At 32.5% G+C, this 18,841-nt stretch overlaps 1 protein-coding gene across 4 annotated transcripts in view; it reads right to left on the bottom strand.

Moving 5' to 3' along the window:
• LOC139524913 (nephrin-like) overlaps positions 1–18,841 on the bottom strand; it is an 89,693-nt gene that overhangs the window by 47,606 nt on the left and 23,246 nt on the right. For 3 of the 4 annotated variants that reach the window (XM_071320080.1, XM_071320078.1, XM_071320079.1), the window contains exon 2: positions 3,716–3,850. In XM_071320080.1, coding sequence (XP_071176181.1) covers positions 3,716–3,764 — 49 coding nt within the window. In that variant the 5' untranslated portion in view covers positions 3,765–3,850. Of the gene's footprint in view, positions 1–3,715; positions 3,851–6,409; positions 6,606–18,841 lie in introns of those variants that run through there. The other variant, XM_071320077.1, reaches the window with a different exon arrangement.

An 18,841-nucleotide genomic window follows, 5' to 3' on the forward strand; every position in this document is an offset into this window, starting at 1 on the left:
CATATATGTAAGGAATTCAAATTATTATTGAATCTGGTTTTTATGTTTAGAACAAAGAAATAATAAAACTTGAAATTTTACAGAATTAACACATAGTAAACTAATTATAAGTTTTCTAATTGAATTTTGTGCCTAACAAGGACTAATCACCACAAACATGATAAAAGATCTATTAATTTGTCTTAATTGACATAATAAACAATTTACAAACTAAAATAAACTCCTCAGCTGGAACCAATGATAGAGAACATTTGGCACAAAAGTCTTGTAATTTTTCTACATTGATAATCATGATAATGGCTGATGTAAAATGATGGAAAACTTCCAATAATTGATTTACTGTAAATTCCATCTTAATTCACAAATCAGAGGTACACCAGTTTTTCTTTTTAATTCTAGATTTAAATTTACATATATTGACCTGGGAATGAAATAGATTATTTAATGGATTTCAATCCAATATACATTTGATAACAGAATAAGTTTTATCCTACATCAGCAATGATGGTGAAGTGAATGCCTTGTTTGTTTTTGTTGTAATATTTACACAATCAAAACAACAGACAAGTAACATGAGTAAATAAGAACCACTTAATCTGTGAACCTGAACCCAACAATTCCACTTTCAATTAAGTACAGAAGGTGGCAATAAATGACACAGCATATATTGGATAATCTGATTCAAATTAAACAAACAGAAATGAAATATTTATTAAAGAAGATACAAGTGTGGACACAGATAAGTGTGGATAGTATGTTTGGATGTTTGACAGTGTCTTATGACAAAAGGAGTTCTATGTTTAAAGAAGATATAAGGTCAATCTAACCAGTCTCCTATAGTATGGCTATAGACAATACTCAGTAACAATACATCATTTCATTCATTCATGTACTGCTCTTGTCTGAAGTCATACCACAAAACATCAATACTAATAGGTGGGAGCTCTGCCCAAAATGTACATGATGAACAATATTGTAGAGCTTACTACTAAAGCAATTGTAGATCAGCAATTGTCAATGGATTAGAACCAACTCAGCTTTGCTCTGCACATTAGACATGCTAGAAGGCTCATAAGACGGAATATGCTAATTCAATTCTACTTGTTAAGATTCAATATGCTATTCACTCAGTCAAAGGAGAGAATCTATAAAACTAAGTTATCTTCTTTTTAGATTTTAAGTGAAATAAACTTTTACCCCATGTTGAATAAACCAATAACTCTGAAACTGAAGTATGCCAATGTGAACTTTACATTTCCAGGGTCGTAACTACAGATGAGGCAGATGAGGCAACTATTTAAAACAAGCCACATTTTGTATTTGCCTGTTCAAAATCAGGAGCCAAGTCAGGAGCTATTTAGTGGTTGCCCTTTGTTGCTGTACATCATATTTGTTTTTGTCATTATTTGTAAATTCAGGCTGTTAGTTTTCTCCTTTGAATTGTTTTACATTGGTCATTCCTGGACCTTGTATAGCTGACCATGCAGTATGGGTTTTAATCATTGTTAAAGGCTGAACGGTACCTATAGTTGTGAATTTCTGTGTTATTTGGTCTCTTGTGGAGAGTTGTCTCATTTTGGCAATCATACCACATGATCTTCTTATTTTTTATTGTAAGTTAAACATGTACAATTAAAAGATAAAAAAACCTAATCAGCAAACATATTTAAGAAAACTGTTGATTTCATTTCCTCAACAGGTTGAATGTGTCTACAGCTCTTATCATACATGTATACCGTATATCAACTTCTATTGACTGTGTGTCATGTAAATCCTATTTTCCCCCTTTTCACACCTCTACAAAGTGCCATAATGTACAATGTAATATACATCACTGTACACATGATATCATTGTATGTGGTATTACGATTCGAGATACTATATGTATGGTATAAACTAAGATAGAATAAATTTTACTTCCAATAGCATGAATAGAGGACACTTCTAGCACCTTTCAATAAACCGTTACAATATAGATAATACAAAATAAAATGCTTCGCTGAGCGCAGCCTGATACAACTGCAGAGGTCGAACCCTGAATACTAGTAAAATGCTTCTTTTTGGCCCCTAATTCATTTGGTAATTCTAACGTGTTTGGGGCAATTAACCCCAAACTCAATCCCAATATTCCCTTTGTTATATGAAACCTTGTGGTACAATGTCAGAGAGATCCATACAGTTACACACAAGTTACTGTCCAGAAACTAGAAAAATGTTTGCCTCACAACCCTTAAAATGAATCCCAACCGTCTACATGTGGTATTAAACATTGTGGTACAATTTGAGAGCAATTGAAATACTTATACACAAATTATTGTCCTGAAACTAGACAAATGCTTGTTTTTGGTCCCTTTTGAGCCCCTTTTTCCTAAAGGGTTGGGACCATCACCCCAAAAATCAATCCAAACCTTCCTTTTGTGGTATTGAAATTTCTTAAAAAATTCATAGAGATTCATTCACTTAAACTTAAGTTATTGTCCGGAAACCAATGTGTCTTTGGACAACACAGACAACGCAGATGATGGCATCATACCATTATACGATCCCAAATTTTTTGCAGTCGTATAAAAACTAGACAAAGCACTCCACTCTAAAGTTCGTAACACAGTAAATGTAGTAGGACTTTCTTTGAGCATGTTGAGATATATAGTATTGTTTGGGAGACACAAATGACCCCCTCCCCCCCCCTTCCCCTGCAGAAACAAAGTATTACTTTTAAGTTGAACATGGGAGCACATGCCCACAGTGTATGCTTCAATGCTGGAGGAGTTATCCAGAAAGGCTATGCACCTCTTATGCAAGTTTACACTCCTAAAATGACAAAGTTCAACCATCTCCCAAAATGGCAAATTATATAAATGAAATCAAAACCCTGACCACATGTGTTCAATATATGTACAAACAGCCAGTAAAGTGATGTATCTTAATTTATATTTTATTATTTCTATTATTTGTTGTCTGATGATTTAAACTGGTTTGTCACTGTAAAACATGTACAAGATATAATCACGGATGCTATTATACATGTTATATATTTTGTATTATGTCAATTCTATATGCTGCACTGGTTATGAACAAACAGCTATTATAATTTCCCAGCGTGTTAAGTTGTTATACATCATGTACATGTACATTACTAAGAAAAGTAAGCCAATAGAAATGTTACAATCAACATTCCATGTATCTATCTTTTTATGTAATAATTCATTGTTTTAATGTTTCCTGGTGAAATAAAGGCTAAAAGTCTGTTAAATTTTATTCCAGTTTACACAAAAAATAGCCATCAATGGCCAGTTTTAGCCAAACTATACAGATATCAATATAATGCTACATGTATGTCTTCTCACTTGTCATCCTCATCTTCTTATAAACATGATAGAGGTTACATGTTAATCCTCAGAAATGTTTGGCAAAGCATTTACATATTAGTTGTATTTGTAGATACTATAAATCTAATTTATGTAAATTACTCCAAAAATATTAATTTGTGTTTCTATATCTGCTTTATAGTTAAAGTAAAGGTTAATTTGACTAAAAGCAGATTCTGATTATGATTGGTCACAATTTACATAAACCCTCAGCACCATAATGTTTCCATCAAATTGTTTTGTTTTAAACAATTTCACTGCTATGTCCCTAATTTGGTGAAATACCATTCACATTATTATTGTGCTGATACATGTAATATTCAATTATAAACATTGATATAACTCACCTGAAGTAATAAAACATGTAATCCAAATATAATACACTGTATAATCCATTGTTATCACTATAACATAATTCACTTAAATCTCAATTGTAAACTGTGGAATCCTTGAAAAACTTGGCTACAACTCACACAGCTATTCTGAAAGAAGAAAAACACAAAAATAAAGTACATTTACAATCTAGGCAAAGGCTCCTTATAGTTATCATTGAAATATCTTGTATTAAATTCTGTAGTAAATTCTCTTTGTATACTTGTAGAGTTTGAAGATGATCAAAGTTTGGTAATTGATGACTTCCTGCAGAAAGAATACACAACACACATATTATCCATCCTTACCTTAACATTCTTGCATGCGCACATGTCAGTACACAATACTACATGGTAATCACTTGTCTTATTAATAAATCCACAATCTCTGTGTAGTGCCAAAATATGCATGAAGGCTACACCTAATTAATTATATGTTCTGAGGCCAAGCTTATATCACCTGGTTTCAGTTTCAATAAGTTTGTGAACTTTTCTATTATTTTATTTGAATATCATAAAAAATTGCTTCTTCACTAATTGATACACCTCCATCAGCTCCCAGCATGTGAGATTCTCAATAGTTTTATGAAATCATGGCAGTTATCTAACCACTGTAGAAGTAGGTTCAATTTTAGCTTTCTTTCCAACATTATAAACTCTCAAAAGGAAAACAGAGCAATAGAAACAAAAGTTAATCTCAAAAAGAAACTTGCAATGGAAAAAGTTAAATATCAAAAGGAAAACTGTGAAATGGAAAAAAGCCATTGAAAAAATTCTGAAATTTGATGGGGAAAAATATGCAAGAAAAAGTCACAATTCCAAAAAAATTATAAAGTAAAAAATTCACAGGATTTTTTTTTTTGTATTTGTAAATGAATTTTATATGATAAATTGTGTCAAACATTTAAATGATTTTATGAATCAATTACTTTCTCTGAACTACCAAATAAAGTTGCAATGTTTTTTGTAATTGAATAAACATTCTTTGATTTGTGGATGTGGACAGAAGGTTTTGGAGTATCCCAGATTGTTATCAGGTTATTTACCTAATTAACTGCCACTATATAGGTTGTCTGTCAATTGTCTACTGTCTGAACAGAGTAAACATTTATAACACTGTAAAACAACAGGAAGAAACAAATATGTTGAAAATAAAATTAAAGTTACTTCTTTCAATAATATAATATTTCATTTAAATTATCAGTAAAAGTTCAATATTATATAGATTTAATAAGATAGAGAAAAGTTAGAAATCCTCCTGAAATTCGTAAAAAAAAAGGAAATATCAAATTAACTATAAATTTATATGTTCTCTTTAGTGTGGTTTTATTTCCTGTGACATTATCTCTAACATTAAACAGTTTTATTTCCTGTGACATTATCTCTAACATTAAACAATCAACATCTTCATCATTAATAACTGTAATTCAAATTAATTTTCATTGTAATAATATTAAAAGTTTCAATTTGGTTAAATTGATAAAACATTTAATAATTATTCACTCAATCAGAAGACACAAATACTCATTTTATATAAATCTTCACACACGATTTGATTCTTGCACAGTTTGATCGTCTTACGTTAAAAAATAAATAAATTTAATAAGATTTTGAAAAATTGCCATTAAAAAATATTCTGAATTTATCTAAACATAGTATGACAATGTATGAGAAAGCTATCTAACTTTTATTAAATTTATCTTTGTTCTGATTCTAAAGAACTTCTGGAGTAAAAAATTAATAGTTATAGCACTGACACATTTATTTCATTATTTGTAAAAAAAAAAAACAAAAAAAAAACTGATCAAAGAGTATAAAATGGTTTCATCAAAAAGTTTCCGAAAAATGATTCATTTACAACAAATAAAACATAGAACAGTTATAGCTGATGATAGAAAGCATTCAAAACAATTTCATCTTATCATTCCTACAGATAGGTGGCATTAAATAATCATATATGAATTGATTGATTGGTGTTTAATACATGTACCACATTCAGCACTATTGTGTTAATTTGTGGAAGTCAGTTTTTATTGGTGGAGGAAGTAGGAGTGCCCTGTAAACACCATCAAACTTCGGTAGGAAAACTGACAATCCTAGTCAATTAATATTTGGCCCACCTGCCACATGCAGGATTCCAACTCACAATGTCAGTGTTAACAGGTAAGTCAAAATTAGTTCATCTACATAGACCACTGGGACACCAAGGCCCCAAAATAATCATATCATATATATATAATAAGGTAACATCCAAACACATTTCTTTAGAAATAACCATACTGATGAAGTAAGTTATCATCTAAAAAAATATTTCATAATTTTGGGGCCTTTTATAGCTGACTATGGGGAATGGGCTTCGCTCATTATTGAAGGCCATACAGTCACCTATAGTTGTTAATTTCTGTGTCATTTGGTCTCTTGTGGAGAGTTGTCTTTTTGGCAATCATACCACATTTTCTTTTTTATATAGATGAAATAAGGTTTCATCTGAAATCGTTTCATCTAAAACAATGATAGATGAAGTATGTAATAATTTAAACATGCAAATGCAAGCTAAAAGCAAGATGTTAAATTCAATATTTAAAGACAAAATATTTCAAATTAACAATAAGTGTAACTTAACATTACAATTTATCAACATTCTGTTATTGCAATACATAATTTACTTACCACCAAATAGTGTAAGAACAAGTCAAATAAAATATATGTAATCCTTTGTAAAATGCTTTTAGATTTCGAAAATGTGTAGGCACAAAAGACATAAATAAAATAATCTGTGCTTGTATAGACGTAGCCACAGTTGATGTCGATATTCAATACTACAGGACGATCTCTTCCTTTCTTCAGAATGTATTGGAAAAACTATGAATGCAGTTCGTGTTTACTTTAAATCCTTCAGTAAAAATCAAACACTCAACCATGCAATGAAAAAGAATTTTCACAGGTATGTTTACAAGCTTACCTTGGGTTACCTGTAATTTTACATCATTTTGTCATGCAAAGAAATACCATGGAGAAATTAAGGTTCCGTACAAAAGATTGCTATTTCCTATTTGTTGATCTAACTTCTATAGTTAAATTTAAATGATTGTTATAAAAGGCTAACATCATTAACTAAATAATGAAAATCTCCTATTTAAGAAGTACATTACTACAGGGGCTTCAAGACAGTACTCAAATTACACTATTAAACCTCGCACATAATCATCAAAAGTCATGGATATGAATTTAAATTGAGAATTAAAAACTATGAATTCAAAAATCTTTTTTCCATTTTCATTCTTAACTCACAAAAGATTTGTAATATTTTTTTTCTGTTCGTGGAAAAAAATAATTGAAGAAATCATTAAAATTGTATGAATTATTGAATTATCACTAATTGTCTTCATTGATAATTCATAAACATGATAAATGTAAAAAGTCCTCAGATATGGCTTCAGTTGTTTAGGTGTAAAAACTATAAAGTCGAAATCATTCAAATATATCTAATATCTCTATTTTTAAAAACAAACCTGACTAACTGCGTTATTCCATTTCCCAATAAATTCAAGAAAAACTAGCAAATCTTAAAATTATAGAATATAACAAGTGGATAAAAAATCATGCTATCAGCTAATCTGCATAAAATGTATTAATATTATCTGAATAATGCTGGAATTATGATAACACCTGTACCTGCCCAGAGATAATGTCACCATTGTAAGGTGTCAGAGGTGACACTGTTATTTAATTATCTAAATCACTCTCCATGTTTCCATCAAGAGGTGAATATATAATCAGGTATTAACCTTAACAAATGTTTCCTTATCAGCAATTAATTATTTCTACTATATATAGATGGAGCCTTTCTGCTGCAGAATCCAAAGCAAAAAAAAAAAAAAGGATAAAACTAAGGGCAGAACAAACCAACACCTTTGAAGAAGAAAAATCACATGGCCAAACAAAAACAGCAGTTAAAACTAAGAATTGTTGGTCTTCTTTTACTTTAGGGGTCCACTCATAAAGAGCTATATACTTAACTATTCTTAACCCCAAACCTTACCCTAACCCATTCTTAAACCTAACACTACCCCAACCCTAAAACCTAACATAAAACCTCCCCTAATCTAACCATAACTATGAATGAAGCTGAACTCTAAAGTATGGGGACCCTTGAAATATGTGAAACCATAGTATTTAATATTTCAACTCAAAATTATGCTTTAGCAATGTAGTATATATACATGCTATGTACTGTACATAATTTAAAAAAAAAGATCCTCAATAGAACATAGCCATGTAGGAAAGACTTTCAGTTTGGATTACCCTAAAATCTGGTTACAATATTGTAATTTTGTTCAAATAAAATTATTTAATATAATAGAACTCTTAAATTGATCTGTAAATTTTTAGGCAATTTTCAAGTATCAAAACGTCCACCATTAATTTTTTTAAGCCACATGGGTCTACTCTTCTGGGATCTCAGGTCAAATATCTTTTTCAACTTAATTTTATAGAAAAAAGTTTTTTCAACATAAACACTCAATGTCAATTGTCATATTTCCCCCCTCATCTTCTTATGTATACGTTTTACTTGTCTATAACTTTACTGTAAACAATTTATCTTAGAATTTAAAAAAAATAGCATTCAAAATAATAAAAACAACACTGGACCTCATTGTAAGGGGGGGGGGGGGGGGTCATTGTAGCATATCCACCAGTATTGAAACTGTTAAAGAAAACTAGGAAAGCAAAGTCTGAAAAGATAGAATTGGCATGTACAGTAGGTATTTTGGGAATGTGTCTTGTTCTCTAAGGGCAATGATACCGTAATTCAGAAACTTAAAACTTCATTTGGAAAGTGTCAAAGGGAAGTAATTTTTCAAAGCTCAATCAAGCATAAAATATATGATCTAGAATTGTTCATTTCCCGAACCTGCTTTTACATAAATTGTACTCCTTAACAACATAAAACCTAGTTCTAGATTTCCATCGAACTCAGGTCTGTTACAGCCTACAGGAAGGGGACATTTCATTGTTTCGAAACCCTCCGAGTCAGAGAACAACACAAGGGACTTAACTCATGATAAAAGGTTTGTGCTTAAACTCGAATACCTCCTGCTATTGGGACACTATAGCTATACGTGAGTGTACATGTACCTCATTTGTTTGTCTTCACAGATTCAGCAATAAAGAAATTATATTAACTAACTTTAATAGAGATATTTTACAATAAAGTGTGTTCTGACAACTATAGAAAACCTCAAACAAAAACTTTCTTTTTGTTGAGGTCTTTTTGCGGATTTGTTTGCATATTTGTCATGATTTGAATTTCAGTTATCTGTGTTTGTGCATCTGTGATATAATTATATGCTAACACAGTTCCGGCTGCTGGGTACCAATTATTGAGAAATAAAATAGAGAAACAGAATGGAAATGGAGAATGTGTCAAAGAGGCAACAACCGGCCGACCTAAGTGCAGGAACAGCCGACGGCAACCGATTGGTCTTCAACACAGCGAGAAAATTCCACACCTGGAGGTGAGCGTCAGTTCAGTGGCGGATCCAGATATTTTATAAGTGGGGGCAAACTGACTGCCCCCCCCCCCCCAATCCGCCTCTTAACAAAATGTGTATATATAATAGTTAAGTTAAAATGGACGTCATACTAAATTCTAAAACATATATAAAATGAACTTAAATTAAAGAACATACAAGACAAACAAAGGACAGAGGCTCCTGACTTGGGATAAACGGAACATGCAATGCCTAAAAAATAAAGCGTATGAAAATTATGAAATAGTGTTTTACAATACGGTGTGTACCATCAACTGCATAAAAAGTTTAAACGCCTTTCAAGCCGTTTGTCAGATTTTTTTGTATGTTATTGGGTGTTTTATTTTTATTTTTAGTCAGTTGTGTTATCAATAATTTATATGTCTGTCATGTATGTTTACAGTTTGCGATGTTGGATCCAAATTTTTGTCACGTTTACCAATAATGTTTGTTAAGGTCGCTCAACAGTTATACAAGTGGGAGGTTTTAGCTAGCTATAAAACCACAGGCACTTGTCTCAGAAAAAAATTCCTATATACCTTAATATAAAACCAGGTTTAATCTACTGATCACCTACAGAGTATTAGGAATATCTTCGTCAGATGTTTTCCATTCACTCTGCTGGTTGATATAGTCGAGCGTTTGATTTTGTCAGGTTTGGTGGATTCCCCCTTGTTAAATTTAACCTAGAATTCAGTATTCTTGTTAATACTTTTCTCTAGGAAATTGAAAAATTAGTAAAAGTACTCAAATTATCAACTGCTGGACAATATATTTTTGCGCGTTCGTCGTGCTCGCACAAACCCTGATTGAATATAACATATGACAATAATATTTTAAAGCCGATTTCGTGCGTCCGAAGCCCTTTTCGGAATTTGCCGTCCGTGATCTAGAATTAACTCAACTGCAACAATTTCTTAAAGCAACTGATGTTATGATTCTCGGCCAATTTAGTTTAAACATATTTTGTTTGTTTAAGTACAAATTGGATAAGACACAAGTCAAACAGACTCGGCCAATATCATGCCAATAAAAAAAGGTATAAGTTGAAGATGAACATACACAATGTCAAACTGGATACAATATGTGTTCTAATCAATTACAAAACTGTAAACCACCTATTCTTTTGAGTCTGTATATATGGATTTATATCTACATAAAAGTTAAAAGTATATAGATCGCGGAGCTCCAAAGTAAATGTGGATTATTACTACCGAAGGCATATCATATCAGACTGTATACTAATACCTCATAGGGATTATTACTACCGAAGGCATATCATGGCAGACTGTATACTAATAATACATAGTGGATTATTACGACCGAAGGCATATCATATCAGACTGTATACTAATACTGCATAGGGATTTCCACACATCCATAAGTAATCTACACGAGAGACAAGTTTGACAAATTAATCTGACTAAATCCATCTCTTTGATTAAAAGATTGTGTCGTGATTATATAAGCCGTCATGACCAGAATAACTGAACATGTTAAACGGACATCTTACCGAACCAGTATCAATTCATTGTTGTATTTAAATTGCTCCACTATCAGGTTATTAATCATGTCTCTTTCTAGGTTTCAATTTAAACGTCATGTTCATCTCAATTTGCCAGTATGAAATTGAAATAAAAAATAGATCTCCGTCTGCCCTTAGTGATATTGTTGTACTGAAAACATTAAACGACATGGAATCTCTCTTCAGCTATATTGTAATGTTATGGTAAAGACATTTATACTATCCCAAAATTTACACCGAACAGTTACTTTATCCATATATTCCGGGGCACACCTGACAGTTCTATACTATATCCCCAAGTTTACACATATCCCCAAGATTACACCTAACAGTTATTTCTTAGTTGTAACCGGTGAATCTAAAAGTGAAACGGTTATACCTATTTTAATCTGTCTATTCATATATAACCGTGTCATAGTAAGTTCGACGATATATATGTCTCATTCCGGCTACTTTTACAACTACACTAGTCAGAATTTTCGTCCGGCTACGTATACAACTACACTAGTCAGAATTATCGTCCGGCTACTTATACAACTACACTAGTCAGAATTATCGTCCGGCTACTTATACAACTACACTAGTCAGAATTACGGTATCGCCCTTAAATCTTTCCCTTTAAGTTTACTCCACATAGTACATTTTGTAGTATAATATGACAGCCGTTCCACTTCCAAAAGGTCTAAAACATAAATACTCAAATATGTACAGAGATTCAAACGAAAAGAATTGTCCGTGACATAGATATTAGATAAATCTAACATGATATGTACATACGTAAAATTGAGAATGGAAATGGGGAATGTGTCAAAGAGACAACAACCCGACCATAGAACAGACAAACGCAGAAGGTCACCAACAGGTCTTCAATGCAGCGAGAAATTCCCGCATCCGGAGGCGTCCTTCAGCTGGCCCCGGGCCTAAACAAATATATATATACTAGTTCAGTGATAATGAACGCTATACTAAACTCCAAATTGTACGCAAGAAACTAAAATTAAAAATTAAAAAATAAAATGTTTCTGTTAAAGTAGATGGAGTAATTAAGAATCTGTTGAAATAAACGACAAAACAGTATCTGTTGAAATAGATGACAAAAAATAGAATCTGTTGAAATAGACGACAAAAAATATTCTGTTGAAACAGTTGGAAACGACAAGAATTACTTCTGAACTCATTATCCAATGTTCGACGGCTACTTTAAACCCGAATAAGTACGTGTCACAAAATATTTATAAATATCAAATGAACTAGGAACGGTCCAATATCTATGTTAAACATTCTTTTCCTCGTAAACCGTTAACACTCCACAAAACACTTATATTGATTTCCTCGCCAACCTTTTAAATCCAAACTATACTTTAGGCAAGACCTACGTATCCTGAGAAAATGTACCAACCATATATTTATCTGGATAAAAGTGTGTGAAATTCGCACACCTCTTCTATAAAAACCTGTCTACCCTGTTATTAACCATCACTGCGCTTAACAGAACTATATCATCTACTAAGTTAAATATATCTTATGTTGACAACTGTAAAATTATTTTTGTGAAGAGGTTATATTCACAATATATTATCTAACTAAACACGGAGAATTATATGCAACAAGTATGTGAACATGCACATTTCAACCCCATTTTCAAAACAAAAACAATTGTAACTCTCAAAGGGGATGATGAAATCCTATGCAGTCTCATATGTAAATATATCATGACGAGATCTACCTATTGGCCAAATAAAGTCATGATATCTTTAAAAAACAACAGGGGGGGATGTTGAAATAAAATCAATAAAAGGGAGACAACTTCTAAAGGGGATGATGAAAGCCTACAAAGTTCATCTGGTAAAAGTTCATGAAGAGGTCTATCGATGGTTCAAATTTGGTGTTGATAACTCCAATAGAAGCGTAAGGAGAGCGTGCCAAAAAAAAGGCTGGAAGAAGAAAAAAAACATTAGAAAAACAATAAGGTCTTCCCCCGCCTAGAGTAAAGACCTTAAATTTAAAGACCTCGAACATACTTTCCTTTGATATTACTGTGAAATATCAGAACATGTACTCTAGTACGTTAAACCGATTTTAAACAGTAAAGCAAACTATAAGTACTAACCAGAGCAAATATGGTTGTCACAAACACTGTAACCCATTCAATGTAATTATAACAAAACTTTATGAATGGCAATACCGATCAATGAACCAGAAACGTTCTAAAGTGTTCCGATTTATTTGTACTGATGTAATTGATTGATATGAATGCAGATCAACTATCAGGAAACGTTCTAAAGACTTCCTATCTTACTGACGTACTTGACTGATATCAATACATATCAACTACCAAGAAACGTTCCAAAGAGTTCCGATTTATGTGTACTGATGTACTTGATTGATACGAATATAGATCAACTATCAGGAAACGTTCTTAAGTGTTCCTATCTTACTGATTTCTTGACTTATGTATATCAATGCATATCAACTACGAAGTAACGTTCTAAAATGTTCCTACCTTACTAATGTACTTGACTAATCTTAATGCAGATCAACTACCAAAAAACGTTCTAAAGTGTTCCGATATATTACCGATAATAAGTTTATACAAGTAATATACACAGAACGATATCGATGATAAGTTCATACCAGATATATACATGGGACGATACCATGATAAGTTCATACCAGTAATATACATAGGACGATACCATGACAAGTTCATACCAGTAATATACATCAGACGATACCATGATAAGTTCATACCAGTAATATACATGGGACGATACCATGATTAGTTCATACCAGTAATATACATAGGACGATACCATGACAAGTTCATACCAGTAATATACATCAGACGATACCATGATAAGTTCATACCAGTAATATACATCAGACGATACCATGATAAGTTCATGCCAGTAATATACATTGGACAATACCATGATAAGTTCATGCCAGTAATACACAGTTCACAGGACAATACCGATGATAAGTTCATGCTAGTAATATACATAGGACGATACCATGATAAGTTCATGCCAGTAATATACATAGGACGATACCATGATAAGTTCATGCCAGTAATACACAGTTCACAGGACAATACCGATGATAAGTTCATGCTAGTAATATACATAGGACCATACCATAATAAGTTCATGCCAGTAATACACATAGGACAATACCATGATAAGTTCACTATATACATAGGACGATACCATGATAAGTTCATGCCAGTAATATACATTGGACAATACCGATAATAAGTTCATGCCAGTAATATACACATAACTATATCGATGATAAGTTCATACCAGTAATATATATAGGACGATATCGATAATAAGTTCATACCATTAATATACATTGGACAATACCGACGACAAGTTCATACCAGGTCAGAGTTCAATTTCGTAGCAGCTACGTAGTGCTACGTAGAATTTTACTATTGAACGTGTAGCTATAGACTAGTTGTTATATATATATATTGATAGCAGCTACGTAGCACCTTCGTAGCTGCTTCGATATTGAACTCAACCCAGTAATATACACATTGGACGATATCGATAATAAGTTCATGCCAGTAATATACATAGGATGATATCGATAATAAGTTCATACCAGTAATATACCTTGGACAGTATTGATGACAAGTTCATGCCAGTAATATACATGGGACGATATCGATAAAATGTTCATGCCAGTAATATACATTGGACAATATCGATGACAAGTTCATACTACTGAGTAATATACACATAGGACGATATCGATAATAAGTTCATGCCAGTAATATACATTGGACAATACCGATGACAAGTTCATACCAGTAATATACACATGGGACGATATCGATAACAAGTTCATGTCAGTAATATACATTGTGCGATATCAATGCCAAGTTCATGCCAGTAATATACATTGGACGATATCAATGCCAAGTTCATGCCAGTAATATACATTGGACGATAACGATAACAAGTTCATGTCAGTAATATACATTGAACGATATCAATGAGAAGTTCATGCCAGTAATATACATTGGATGATATCGATAATAAGTGCATGCAAGTAATATACATTGGACGATATCGATGACAATTTCATGCCAGTAATATACATTGGACGGTATCGATGACAAGTTCATGCCAGTAATATACATTGGACGATATCGGTATGGTCCCAACGTGTATCAACTTCATATGATCATTGTCGTCCTATACTTAATTCGAATTGTATAATATCGGTTTTGATCATCAGAGATTCAATAAATGTTATCAATCAATCAGCAGAAACCTTATGTTTGTGTCCTAGTACAATGGACACATTGTAATAAACATGTTTAATACCAGCTTAGATAATATAATATGGCATATGGAGTGAATTAAGAGACCTTAAACCTTAACAATAACGAAGGAACTAACTTTGGAGGAGGTGTTAAACGCTAAGGGACATAGAAGTCAGAATGTCATAAAAAAGACATCAACATGTGCATCAGGATGGCTATTGATTAACCCAGAACTAGGGAGGTTATCTCTTTTAATGCATTGCTACCACTACCACTGTCTTTTATAACATATTCCAGGACAGGTCAATATCAGATTCTTTAATATTTTATATTACTTGAATGGGCTTAATATCATCCGTTGAATGAACTCTCGATGAAGTCATATAAAATTGAACCAAATAATCACTGTTCATTTGAATGATATAAAAATCATAGGAGAAGAAAATGAATATTGGTATTCATTAAAATGATTAACTATCAAATGTCACACTTTGTCTGACGAAACCGACGAAGACAATACGGAGGCAATTTCCTTCTACAGAAAGATGTTTGACATAGACGTAAGATCTGATATATAGACGGGAAGAAAGTAAAATCATATATTTCTTCTATTTTCATGGCTGACCACTTCCAATTATTATAAGAACAGTTTATCACAGATGGTCCTATATATCATCGCAGAATCATTGAAGTAATAAATCAGAACAAATTGCCTCTACATAGCATACCGGTAGCATCGACTAGAATAATGTAAATTATATATCACAGGAATCGGGGTTGAAGAGAGAATGGTTTTGAACAGGAAAAGATTCAGGGATTGGTGACAGGTGCAAGTGTCTTAGGTTTGAATCTGAGTCTAGGTTCTTAGCAATTGTAGCTTAATTTTACATAACTAGTAATTGAGAACCGATATCTCCACCATCGACTTTTCAAATAGCGATAAACTAATTTACAATACTAGTAATCAACTGTCCTATTCCATTAATAAAAAAATCACCCAAAGTTTGTAAAAATGAAAAGGATGTTTCTCCACATTATTTGGCAATACAATGTTAATCTTTCTTTTGCTTAACAATAATCTCAAATTCAGCTGTTTGACTGTGTATAGAGTTAGATGTAGTAGGCATTGGTACGAATATACATGTGCTGTTATACCACTTATTGGCATAGATCGTAAAGGGTTAAGCGCTGTTATACCACTTATTGGCATAGATCGTAAAGGGTTAAGCGCTGTTATACCACTTATTGGCATAGATCGTAAAGGGTTAAGCGCTGTTATACCACTTATTGGCATAGATCGTAAAGGGTTAAGCGCTGTTATACCACTTATTGGCATAGATCGTAAAGGGTTAAGCGCTGTTATACCACTTATTGGCATAGATCGTAAAGGGTTAAGCGCTGTTATACCACTTATTGGCATAGATCGTAAAGGGTTAAGCGCTGTTATACCACTTATTGGCATAGATCGTAAAGGGTTAAGCGCTGTTATACCACTTATTGGCATAGATCGTAAAGGGTTAAGCGCTGTTATACCACTTATTGGCATAGATCGTAAAGGGTTAAGCGCTGTTATACCACTTATTGGCATAGATCGTAAAGGGTTAAGCGCTGTTATACCACTTATTGGCATAGATCGTAAAGGGTTAAGTTATACCACTTATTGGCATAGATCGTAAAGGGTTAAGCGCTGTTATACCACTTATTGGCATAGATCGTAAAGGGTTAAGTTATACCACTTATTGGCATAGATCGTAAAGGGTTAAGCGCTGTTATACCACTTATTGGCATGGATCGTAAAGGGTTAAGTTATACCACTTATTGGCATAGATCGTAAAGGGTTAAGCATGTTATGTCGCTTTCCTTCAGTCGAGATTTTGGATTTTTAGCGATTGTAGTCGATAACTGTTTGTCATTTTTGTCATTTATTATTTTAGTATACTTGTAACCTGATCTGATCAGGTCGTTGGCTTACTCCTTTGAATTGCAATATCGGGTTTATTAACATTTCTTTTAATCAACATACTGGTCTTTGTTTTAGGTCTGGCTACATTATTCTTTATATTATATATGTTGATAGTGGTAGTTTTTGACTGTGATAGATCTGTCAACAACTGGTTTGACTGTAATTGTTCAGTTGATGACTGGTTTGACTGTAATTGTTCAGTTGATGACTGGTTAGACTGTGGTAGTTCTTTTAATTACTGTTTTGACTTTAGTTCTGTTCATGACTGGTTTGACAATGGTTATTCCGTTGATGACTTGTTTTATTGTAATAGTTTTGTTAATTGCTGGTTTGACTATACCTCTCGGTTGTTCTGTAAACTAATGGTTTTACTGTGGTAACGTGGTGTGTGTTACTCGTTAATTACACATCTATTGTAAGGTAATTTCACGGCTGTCATTTGATGCTGTGGTCATTTTTCTAGTCGATTGTCCAAATCAAACCAATATTTTAAATGCCACAATATTTTCTGACTGAAAGTACCAACCCAATGTTGTTTACTACAACTCCCAAAAACTCATTTGAGAAAACACAGAATAGTCTTAAGATAAAATGTTAAAAATATGCCACAACTTTTATTGAAAGAGAAGAGAAACTAATTAACTCTTGTTACATTAACGTGGATCTGATCAAATTGAAAGTTCAATTTAAATTTCACATCAACCACAATTTAATATGGAAAAGTAACTCAATCGATATTCATAGATAATATGTTATGTTTTATTTTAGGATTTTGTGAATTGAATACATTGAAGTGTTTGTATCTTTTCAAATAACACAGAACGAAATCTGAATTATTAAACTTCTATTTACATTTTGAAATGTGCTCTTCAAACCAACATCAAAATAAACATTCTAATGCAACAACGTTTGTAACATTCATTTTGATTGGATAACGTCACTTATTTACATGGCATCAATTGACAATTGATGCTATCAGACGTACGCTCAAGCGCAGACGGCATATGACAGATTTTAAATACATGTTTTAACGTTATTGTCTGTCAGTTTCATTAGAATGGAGATAGCAATATTGTATTTTAAGCTCCGACGGCATCAATTGGGGATTTGATGGTCGCAAATATCCGTTTACTGTCTCCACCTATAACGCGTCGCCAGTAAACTTAATTTGCGAACATCAAATCCCCAATTGATGCCGTCGTACACTAGTAAATGTGCCACGCATGATAATCATGCGAAAATCATGCGTAAATCATGCGTATTTTTCGCACGGAAAACGCCCAAATCGAGCTACATCCGATAATCGTGCGTAAACTTTACGCATGATTTTCGCATGATTCCCGCACGAAAATTATGCGTATAGAGCTACGTGCGTATTACATGGAATAAGTTTACGCATGAGAATCATGCGTTAATCAAAACACATGATTATCGTGCGTAGTCATGATAAAACTATGTAGTGAATAATTTGTTTTTAATGTCTGGATTTGATAAGTTCTTCTTTTTTTAATGTGTTGACAACTTTTGGTATTTTCTATTTTCATTTTTATACAAATATAAAGTGAAATTTTTTGGAAAAAATATATACTTGTTTGATTTTTATGTCACAGTTGTATTGCTGGAACTTGCCATGAAACAGTCAATATACTTCATTTTAAAGCAATATAATTGTGACCATGTTGACCCCTTTTCTAGATTTTTTCTTAAGAGATGTTTTTGGTAGATCATGTTGATGGTACATGTACAACCATATTTTAAATTAAATAAATGGATGACTACATGAAGAAATTAAAAAAAATCA

The sequence above is a fragment of the Mytilus edulis genome, chromosome 5, assembly GCF_963676685.1.
Source record: "Mytilus edulis chromosome 5, xbMytEdul2.2, whole genome shotgun sequence".
NCBI classification, from domain to species: domain Eukaryota; kingdom Metazoa; phylum Mollusca; class Bivalvia; order Mytilida; family Mytilidae; genus Mytilus; species Mytilus edulis.